Here is an 11,028-nt window from a genome sequence, read left to right as displayed (position 1 = left end):
CTGAAGCATCACCATATCCTGCCTAATCACCTCCCCCAATACTTCTTAGGCCGCCCTCTACCTCTTCTCGAGCCCTCCACAACCAGCCGTTCGCACCTCCTTACCGGAGCATCTGGGCTTCTCCTCTGAACGTGCCCTAACCACCTGAGCCTTGCTTCCCGCATCTCGTCATCAATGGGAGCCACGCACACCTTCTCTCGAATATCATCATTCCTAATCTTATCCATCGTACTATGCCCGCACATCCACCTCAACATCCTCATTTCTGCTACCTTCATCTTCTGGATATGTGATTTCTTAACCGGCCAACACTCAGTCCCATACATCATGGCCGACCTAACCACCGCTTTATAGAACTTACCTTTGAGTATCAGTGGCACTCTTTTGTCACACAATATTCCAGATGCTAACCTCCACTTCATCCATCCTACCCCGATACAGTGTGTAACATCCTCGTCGATCTCCCGTCCCCCTGGATAACCGACCCGAGGTACTTGAAGCTGTCTCTACTCGGGACATCCACGCCCACTTTCCTCTGCTTAGCGCTGAACTTACACTCCAGGTATTCCGTCTTTGTCTTGCTAAGCTTGAAACCCTTAGATTCAAGAGCTTGTCTCAGTAAATCAATGTTATTTTATGGAATAAAGAAGAATATAGTACTACTACAAATGAACTCAGGAGTGCAAAATTCAATCCTATTAACTCATGATTTTTTTTGACCTAAGGAGTCTTTTTTTTTTAAAGAAGAAAAACTTCTTTTAGGGGATTTAATTGGCTAACTTTCAATACAAATCCATTAATGACATGCTAACTATTTTTTCATGGGTGAAATTCAGTTTTAAAATTAAAATAGGAAAAGAAATAAGGTCATATTTCTTTCTTTTACCATCCTCCTATATGTATTGTTAATTGTTAAAAAAAAAAATTAAGAAATATAAACAATTCTAATCACATCTTTTTCTAACATTTCCTCGTATGAAGCAACTTTGAACACTAATAAGAATGTCAAAACTGGACTGCTGCTTGACATAGATGTTGCCGCCATAGTCCTTTTACTCTTCCTCTTCAAATCCATTTCCAATTCTGTAGCTTCCTCTACACACACTCCTGCAACTGTATGTTCTTCTTCTTCCTCTTCTCTCTATTTTGGCAGTATTGATCTCTTGTCAATCTGATGTTAATCCAATTTAATGATGTGGGTCTTTTTCAAAATTCATTTTTTGATATTGTAATTTGTAAATTGTTAAAGATTTGATCTTTTCTCTTCTAATTTCAGTTGTCTATACTATTATTCTTCCATTCTTTGGTGATTGAAAACATGTGTGCTAGATGACTATCAATTTGATATTTTCTTCAGTGAGTTTTTGTGAATGAGATAATTAATATCACTGATTACTTGTCAATTTGAAGTTAATCCAGTTTCTTCATATGGGACTGTAGAAATACAGAACTGAGAATTACTGAGTTCATTTGACATTGTAAATTATGAAAGATTTGATCCTTTCTCCTCCAATTTCAGTTTTCTATATATTTTTCCATTTTTTTTGGTAACTATGGACATGGGCGGAGGCGGATCGAGATTCTAAAGTTAGTAGGTGTGGAGGTCCTCTCTCTACTCCTTTGCCAAAATGGGTTCGAATATAGCATAAATATAGTTCCCACAATGGGTTTGAATTTAGTACTACCCCTATCATATTTTATGTGACACTATTTCCTTAGTCCGTTTCCAAGGATTGACACCTTTCTATTTTTGAAAAAGAATTTAACTTTAAACTTTCCGTTTTACATTTAATTATATACTTTATAGCCACATATATCTCATGGTATGTTTTAGACCATAAGTTCCAAAAGTTTTTCTTTCTTTCTTAAAACTCCTTGTCTAATCAAACTACTGTCACATAAATTGAAACTGAGCGAGTATAAATGTATTCTTAAGAACTTTTTCGATTATATATAGGGTTCGAGCCGAACGCGTGGGCTGGAACCTACTGCCTTCAATGTACATACTAGTGGACAGATGATTATGTAGGCAGGAAAGTTCAGCTTTTTTGTGTTCTTTCTTTCTTTCACAATTTTAGCGGAAGTAGACGTTAAATGGTTTAAGCATTGATTTCTTTACCAGTTAACCAAACTGGGTAAGTCATCATATTTGCTATTGTAGTGAAATCAAGGATCTCCATTTCCTTTTATTTTGAATCATACTCTAGTTCTTTAGTGTTGGCATTAATTGCTCTTGCAAAGAGCAAAATTGTACCAAAGGATTCATATAGTCGACCCCCACATTTTTTTTTTGGATCGAACTGTTAAATGAATGATTGATATCATTCTTTTGTTTTTCTTTTTTATTTAGTTCTTCACAATAAAATAAGAGTATTAAGAACGCCGTCTTTTCTGTGTTTCATTTCCCCTTTATCTTTTCTCGACTATGACTAAGAACTTTGTAATTCTGAATTGCAGCTAATCTCTGTCAAATAGCAGTTTGTCATTCATCCAAGAGAGAATTATAAAGAAATGGCTGTGTAAGTGTGTGTTTACTCGATATTCGAACGTGTCTGTTTGTACATAAACTTGTGCACAAGAATGTGTCTGATTGAAATACTGTTTATGGTTAACTAGTGTGGCCTCTGCTCCTGGAAAGGTTCTAATGACTGGAGGTTATCTTGTTTTGGAGAGGCCAAATGCTGGTATTGTACTGAGTACAAATGCTCGTTTTTATGCTATTGTGAAGCCACTTTACGAGGAAATTAAACCTGAAAGTTGGGCATGGGTGAGTGATATTTTCCGCACTAAAGTGGATAATCATTGATCAGAAGTCAGTTCAATAATTTTCTTTTTCTCTTATCAAGAAACTCTTTTGCATTAGTTTTTCCTCTGTAAAGTAGAGTATAAACTACCCGTTTCTTTCTTATACTTTTTCAGGCATGGGCAGATGTTAAATTGACTTCTCCTCAGATGGCCAGAGAAACTATGTACAAATTGTCTCTTAAGCATTTAAAACTTCAAGCTGTCTCTTCCAGGCAAGTAGTGTAAATCTCAGAATTCATACCTTCTCTATTGGAGGATCTATCATTATTTTGTTCTGTTTCTTTCTGAATCCAATGAGATTTTTTATTTAAGTAATAAGGACATTTGATACTTGAATGATTGATCTGTTTCCTTATTACAAGAAATAAATGTCCAGTAATGCAATAACTATTATGTTTGTTTAATCTCAGTGAATCAAGAAACCCCTTTGTAGAACATGCAGTGGAATATGCCATAGCAGCAGCCCATGCAACATTTGACAAAGATAAGAAGGATATATTACATAAACTACTTCTGAGAGGTAACTTCTGACACTTTACTCTTTTGCCTTTCTTTCCTGAAGATGAGATTGATCAATGGATTTAAATTCCTTTTTTGAAAAATCAATCTCTCAACTGTATTAGTCATGCAGGTCTTGATATAACAATCTTGGGTTGCAATGAGTTCTATTCGTATCGGAATCAGGTAGTCCTCCTTTGCAGCCTACATATTCCCAATATGACATGTAATTAGAGATATATACTTATTACTTGTGAGTTTGGGTTGTTATTTTAGCATGGACTTAATGTAAAATCGGATAATCTGACATTCTATAATGTAGTTTGTGGAAGCTGTCGAATCATAAGATTCATGTCCAACAAATTTCTTTATTACACCCTCTGATCCATTTGTCCCGCGACAATCTTTACTCGAGCCTAAGCTTACATTTCTTCTTGTAGTAGTAGTTAAAAGTTTGGTCGGATGATAAGGAAAAAAAATCAAATCATTTGTTGAAATTAAAATTTGATTGATTTTGAATACTTGAGTGATGTGAATGTCGCATAGCAAACTATTGTGTAAAAGTGTGCCAAACATTTTCTGGATTTGCCAAAATAGAATGTCTCACATATATCAGGATGGAGGGAGTATTGAAACACTGCCATATTGCCATATTAGTTGTGCAATCTGAGCTTTGCCAAATTGCTCAGATGGTTTCAAAGAAAAAGGTACTACTTCGATGGCTCAGTCCAAATTAAGTAATCTAAGTTAAATATTTGTATCAGACAGACAAATTGCTCGAGTAATGTTTGGCCAAAAATATTCTGATGTTAAAAAATGGTAGACAAGTCAAAAAGTGCTATGCTATAATGTTTCAGTTACCTTTATGAAGATAATGGTTTTAGTTACATAAGACCTGCTTGATTAAATAAAATATTGATGTTCAAATCACATGCATTTTACATCAAAGTCAAACTAGAATAGTTGAATTTGGTTGATGCCACTTCCTTCCTTCTTTGGTACTACTTAATAAATGAGCATAGTACAAGAAATAGCAGTGGTCTTTGATATGGGGATTTTACTGTGGCTGGGATTCATCAACTTGGATGCATCCTTTTTCATAGTTTAATGACTGAATCGGTTCAAGTTTCTTTTTGGAAGCCTCAGTTGCACAAGTTAAAATTTAATAAAAGACATAGCAAAAGCTTTTATTATCTCCTTTTCTTTTTGTTGTAAGATAGTTGACACTATTCTGTTAAATACTTCTTGTAGATTGAAGCGCGTGGGCTCCCTCTTACACCTGAGTCATTGGCTTCCCTTCCACCTTTTACCTCAATCACTTTTAATGCAAAAGATTCAATTGGAGAAAATCGGAAGCCTGAAGTTGCAAAAACTGGATTGGGGTCATCAGCAGCTATGACAACAGCAGTTGTTGCTGCTTTGCTTCATTATCTTGGTGTTGTTAATCTCTCCTCTTTCACTGAGGATCAATACCACGGAAGGAAAGATGCTAGTAATCTTGATATTGTTCATGTGATAGCTCAAACTGCCCACTGCATTGCACAGGGTAAAGTTGGCAGCGGGTTTGACGTTAGTTCTGCAGTTTATGGCAGCCAACGCTATGTGCGGTTTTCACCTGAAGTGCTTTCTTCTGCTCAGGTGTTTCTCGCCTGTCCGATTTTTTTAATCAATTCAGTATCACCGTTTAACAATAGAAGGGATGATATGCTCTAATTTAGGCTTGAGTGTAAGTTGGCAACTGGAAAAATGAAAACAGTGGGGCCTAGGTTGATATATTTTTTAAATTTTAATCTGCCAAAGACTTCTTCTCCTTTGAAGTTCACGGTAAGTCCATGTCAGAACTCAAATACCTTATTGAACTGAGAAGTGATAATTAAAGTTGATACTCTTTACAAAATGAGATAACTTCATATAAAAATATACATAAATTACATAGTTCAGGTGCTGTTTTTAGCACCAGAAGGTGCTATTCTTCTGTTTATTGTTAACTTTGATAGAATGACACTGTTCGGATTAGTCATGGCACAAATAAGGACAGCAAGGTGCAAAACTAATGCAGGGCTAGGCATGAAGTCTTGAGGAAGTGGTACCAAAGTATAAGCTGACAATAGTTCTTTCCTTGCAAAGTAAAGTTTTGGTGGAACTAAGTTGACTTGAGAACAACCCCTTGGTTCCTCTATGCCTTTAAGCCTTTAACTCAGAGACCTGGTAAAACTTCCTTTAGACTATTGACATAGGTGCTAAGGCAAAAAACTAGCGTGGTCACTTGAGGCTCTGTTTATGCCCACAGAATTATAATTATCTATGGTTATTTTCTTGAATTAAAAGAACAAAAAGGGTTAGAAGGGAGCTGAAATTAAGATATTATCCGCTGTTGGAGATGTTGGTCATTTGCATACATCAAGCCCAGTAGTCAGAAATTCACATGACCTACTCTCTAGTAAGTTTCTAGAACCACCTCTAACCAAAACTGTAACGGAATCTCAGATTTGGTCTTACAAAGTACCTAAAAAGGTCAGCCATTTTGGTATCTAGTCTAAAGTTAATGTCGGGGGTGAGGGGCAGTTGTATGATACGCGAGCCTTTTCTTTATCTATTTGCCAAACTACTTTGGTTAAAGTCATCCATCTAGATCAGTTTTCTTTGTCAGCAGATCCAACAGAGACGCTTGTCATTTCAGGTGAGAGATTACATTTTTTATTTCATTCTGTGGCAAAAATGCAAAGGTCTGGAGCAAGGATTTCTGTTGTTAGTTGTTTATTTGAACTGTTCATACCTTCACAGTAATTAAGGAATGATAGCTTACGTGCCAGGCGAAGCTTATGGGACATGTGATGCCTTCTCCTATTAGTAGTTTGCTTTAACTTGAAGGAAGAGTTGACAAGATGGAGTAGCTCAAGTGGAAGACCCTCCACCTCCGACCTCAATATTGGAGTTCGAGTCACCAAAAGAGCAAAGTGGGGAAGGGCCACTATTGACTCCGGGGAGGGAAGATGGGGAATGGGTAGGTGTAGGTTAACCATACAGGAAAAATAGCATAAAGGAAAAGCTTTAGTAATGAAAAGATAGTAGTGTATGGAGTTAAGAAATACTGCAAGTTTTGCTTCTTATTTTTATTGAATCTAGTTTTCAAACTGTTCTGACTTGTTAACTATTTTGGATTTGCAGAATGCAGGTATGGCAACACCACTAACAGAAGTCATTGATGATGTCCTAAAAGCCAAGTGGGACCATGAGAGGACCAAGTTTTCATTGCCTCCACTGATGACTCTAGTGAGTCTGATAAATGATATTTCATATTCTCTTGAACATTTGTCTGGTTGACTGTGAGCAATTTCTTATCTGCTGCCAGTAAACTGGATGATAAAAGAAATCTGATTTACCTGCTAATCATACATTTCAAGTACCACTACTTCTAATTGAACAGCTTTTCATCCTTTTTTGACCTCCATGCTCGTTGTTGACTGGACATAAGATTGGTTATCAGGCTCGAACAACAAACAAGTTGCATACGTCAACTCCTTAATGTTGTTGTTAAATATAGATACTTTTTGCTGGTGCCTAGAGCTACAACAACAACAACAACCCAGTAGAATCCCACTAGTGGGGTATGGGGAGGGTAGAGTATACGTAGACCTTACCCCTACCCGGAGGGGTAGAGAGGCTGTTTCCGGGAGATAATGGTGCCTAGGGCTAAACACACAAATTTTGTTTCGTTAGGATTAAGTGTTTCTTCAACTGTGGTGGTTATTTTATCTTTTCTTGGAAGGTCACTGATGCTACTTATCATGCTTTTACTAGCCACTTTAATGGGATTCTTTGCCGTGGCCGTATAAACATTAAGATTGAAGATGTATCCTGTCTAAAAATTTTTGACCTTATGCTAGCCTACTATTATGGATTCTGTCTTGTTTTTTGGAGGCACTCTACTATACTCTACTGCCACAGAATTTGACTCATCATTACTATGTCAATTGCCTGTGGTGCATGTTGTTTCTTCTTTTAAGTTGCTGAAATTGATTGCTAAGCGTCTTGCAGTTACTTGGAGAACCAGGCAGTGGAGGATCTTCTACCCCATCAATGGTTGGTGCTGTTAAGAGATGGCAGAAATCTGATCCTCAGAGTTCTCTAGAAACATGGAGAAAGTTGTCAGAAGGAAACTCTGCCCTGGAAATGCACCTTAATACCTTATGTAAGTTGGCAGAAAGGAACTACAATGTTTATGAATGCGTCATCAATGCCTGCAGCCTGCTTACTGCAGAAAAGGTAAAACTCTTTTGGTCAAAACTGGAAAGGAAGTTCAAGATCTAGTATTATGTAGAAATTTCTGCTAACTATCCTTAATAAGTTTTTTTTCGCTTTATTTTATCCCTAGCGGCAGGTAGAGTTATCCTTGATGCGCTTAGCTGCTATCTTGTTCTGCAAAGGCTTAGTTTGCTAAGTATCCATGTGTGTTGAAGCGCTGAAAATTCATTCAACTTTATTGATTTGATTCCTCACCATAGCAATGACTACCTTCACTTTCTTGATAATCATACACCAACTACGCCTCAATCCCAAGCAAATTGGGGTTCGCTACCTTCTTGATAAGTCATCCTCACTAATAAACCACAGAAAACTTATTACTGCCTTAATAGGTGAAAAATGCATTACCTAAGAGCTAACACAAACATACTGCAAATGCAAGCTAAAGACATGTCGGATAAGGAATTTCTTCTCCCTGTTCTGGTTTTCTTTTCATTCTTTCAATTCCTTTTATTTTCATGATATAGTGCTACCAACCTTTTATGTACCTGCCTCCCTCTTTCTGCCCCTTTTTTCTTCTCTCCTGTCATAGCCAAATCAAGAAGTTTTATCCTTTCCTATTTTTATCAAAAATAAATTCCAAAAGATTCCTAAACTCTTTTCAGTACTTCCAGATCAACTTTTAATTTTTAACTGTATTTGTTCCTTGAATCATATCAATAGAGCAAAGGATGACTTTCTAGTTCCAATATAATAGATTGGCAAGTCTTTCTGAGGCCACGGACCCCCTTCCTCTGAACTTTAATCCAGTTAATCCTTAGGAACTCTTTCTGTTCAGAGTCAAAATCCTCCTCCTCAAGCATCCTTCTTTGAGTCCTCCAAATCGTGTGTTGCAGCCATTAGCTGGAACTTCTTCCCCCTTAGCACTTTTATTATATCATTTTGCTTAGAGAAGCTTCCATTATGTTGTCTAGGAGCAGAAGAAAAAATTCTTAATACCATCGCGTTTTAGAGGCAAGCAGTAATTATCTAAAAAAGTTATTCAATTCTTCTCTTTTTTGCCTGTCTGAATGATCATTTTCTCAGTTAGACATAGTTACACTGGCTAAAATGTCAGAGAAACTGTGCAAAGTGGCATTCCAAGTACTTCCCGTGTAAATATTTGTGTCTTTAAATCAAGTATCATTATTTTTTGGTTGGATTATGTATTTTTCCTTCCGCAGTGTGAAATTTTCTTCGAAAAGTTTAAGTTTCTTCTGGTTTTCACCATGAACAGTGGCCTGAAAGAGCAAACGAACCAAGTCAAGCAGAAATTGTTAAAGAGTTATTAGGAGCCCGAGAGGCCATGCTTGGAATCAGGTATTATATGCGTAAAATGGGAGAGGCTGCAGGAATTCCGGTAAGTTTGTCAGTACCATGTAACTGAATGTTTCTATCTTCTCTCATCTTTCTCTCATTCTTCACATAGATTTGAATTACGTCAGATAAAAATTTATTAGGACATCACTCTTAACCCGTCTATAAGCTTTGTTTCTGAAGAATTATCCTCAAACGCTACCTCTCTTGATGTACTGATGACCATTTCCTTATGGTTCATTTGAATGTCAAGAAAGTAAAAAGAGAGCGTTACAATGAAGTAAACGAAAAAGAATATAATTCTCTTACATATGTTATGGCTTGGCATGCTGCTGCATACCATAAAATAACATAAGAATATGACTTAATATGATCAAAAGCTCTTAGGAAACAGCTGCAATTGCTTCCGTCTCCCATGTTTTTGACCAGTCTTCCACCATGTATCAATTTCACAGATAGAACCTGAATCACAAACTCACCTTCTGGATACAACGATGAGTATGGAGGGAGTTTTGTTGGCTGGTGTTCCTGGTGCTGGTGGATTTGATGCAGTCTTTGCTGTCACTTTGGGGGCTTCAAGCAAAAATGTTACAAAAGCTTGGAGTTCGCTCAATGTTCTTGCTATGCTAGTGACAGAAGATCCTCGTGGTTTGTCTTTGGAAGACAATGATCCTCGGGCAAAGGAAATCACTGCAGCTGTTTCTGCAATCCAACTTCAGTCATGACCTACGAGTATAGGATATACATGCAATGGTTTTCTCATGCTATATAACTACAACATCAGATTTTACAACATAAAAAGGATATGTTAGAACTTCTGTACTGTAAGATCAGAATGACCTTTCATCAATAAGCAAGCACCAAATAAGAGCCTGTTGTATTTTTACCCAAAGCTTTGATTTTGTTAGAACTAGGTCCCTTTTACTTCAGAACTCGGTTTGATTATTTTCAAGTTTTGTGGAATCAAAAGGTTAGCTTCATTCAACTGGTGAATCAAAAGGCCTGCAATTTCTGCCAACTCGGCATGTAGTTTTCCTTTACAATTATTTCTTCCTTTCCTCTTCACCATCTGAAAATTCCTTTAGTATTGTTAGGATCGGGAAATCGGGTAGTGCAGAATTTAGCCAAACAATGTTATAATAACAATAAAAAATATAATGCAAGTTGATAACAACGACAATTAAAGCATATAAAGAAGACATAAATTTAACGTGGTTCGGTTAAAGTGACCTACGTCCACAAGCGGAGAGGAACAAATTTACTATACCAATAAGAGTACAAAATTAGAGTAAATACTCTAATTAATCCCAAATACCCTTCCGAAAGAATAACCTCACAAGATCACTCCAAAGAAAGGGGATCACACAAGTGTTTTCCAACACTCATCTCTCTTACAAACAACTCTCAATAAAGGAGGAGAGGAAGAAACAAAAAAATGAAGACTCAAATCTTGAGGAGAGGAAGAAACAATAAATAAAGACTCAAATCTTATTGGTGTGTTGAAAATGAACTAATGGTCTTTCCTTTTATAAGCAAAAAAGTCTTGGCCTCCAAGCTGTAAAAGAAAAGATATAACTTTTGCAAATGATATCCACCACACAATGCAATACTTTGGTCCCAAAAAATATTGCCAACAAAGTCTACTTTGCAAATAGGCTTATGCTTATGTGATATGGATTCCACTAGCCAAAATATTGGCCATATTACAAATCTCCACCTTGGCGTAATTTTGGGTGATATAGTAAATTTGCTCCACCCTCTCCGCAAAAGCCCACATGGGCTAAATCATTCTTCATAAATAGCAATCAAGTTCAAGCTCCAACTGGAAGAGGCTTTGTGAACATGTCAGCAGGATTGTCTCTAGTGTTGATCTTTTGAACATAGACTTTTCCATCAGTAATGGTTTCCCGGATAAAATGATACTTGATGTCAATATGCTTCGTCCTCACATCTGGTCTTTAATCAAGTGAATGAAACTTTGACTATCACAAAAATAGTAATACCACCTTGGTGTAAACTAAGTTCAACAAATAGACCCTTCAACCATAAGACTTCTTTAGTAGCCTCGGTCACTGCCATATATTCTGCTTCAGTAGTAGATAAAACTACTACATGTTGTAATGT

At 36.8% G+C, this 11,028-nt stretch overlaps 1 protein-coding gene across 2 annotated transcripts; it reads left to right on the top strand.

Annotated features, from left to right (window-relative positions):
• The first annotated feature begins 922 nt into the window (after positions 1–922).
• LOC107822239 (phosphomevalonate kinase, peroxisomal) lies at positions 923–9,922 on the top strand. Of its 2 annotated transcripts, none has more exons than XM_075219224.1 (11): positions 923–1,115; positions 2,458–2,519; positions 2,617–2,767; positions 2,920–3,017; positions 3,216–3,325; positions 3,437–3,489; positions 4,555–4,941; positions 6,472–6,576; positions 7,342–7,569; positions 8,825–8,947; positions 9,360–9,922. In XM_075219224.1, exons 2-11 carry the CDS (start codon positions 2,512–2,514, stop codon positions 9,627–9,629), a joined length of 1,533 nt encoding a protein of 510 aa, XP_075075325.1. In that variant the 5' UTR covers positions 923–1,115; positions 2,458–2,511; the 3' UTR covers positions 9,630–9,922. The 2 variants fall into 2 exon arrangements, with proteins under 2 accessions (XP_075075325.1, XP_075075326.1); XM_075219225.1 differs by lacking the exon at positions 923–1,115 and adding an exon at positions 1,958–2,135.
• The last annotated feature ends 1,106 nt before the right edge of the window (positions 9,923–11,028 follow it).

Source organism: Nicotiana tabacum, chromosome 8, assembly GCF_000715075.1.
Source record: "Nicotiana tabacum cultivar K326 chromosome 8, ASM71507v2, whole genome shotgun sequence".
NCBI lineage: Eukaryota > Viridiplantae > Streptophyta > Magnoliopsida > Solanales > Solanaceae > Nicotiana > Nicotiana tabacum.
This window is presented reverse-complemented; position numbering and strand designations above follow the sequence as displayed.

Excerpts from the sequence above, each read along its gene's own strand:
- LOC107822239 (XM_075219224.1), top strand. Across the intron at positions 2,768-2,919 it reads AACCTGAAAGTTGGGCATGG|GCATGGGCAGATGTTAAATT; the intron begins GTGAGTGATATT and ends ATACTTTTTCAG. Across the intron at positions 3,326-3,436 it reads ACATAAACTACTTCTGAGAG|GTCTTGATATAACAATCTTG; the intron begins GTAACTTCTGAC and ends TTAGTCATGCAG.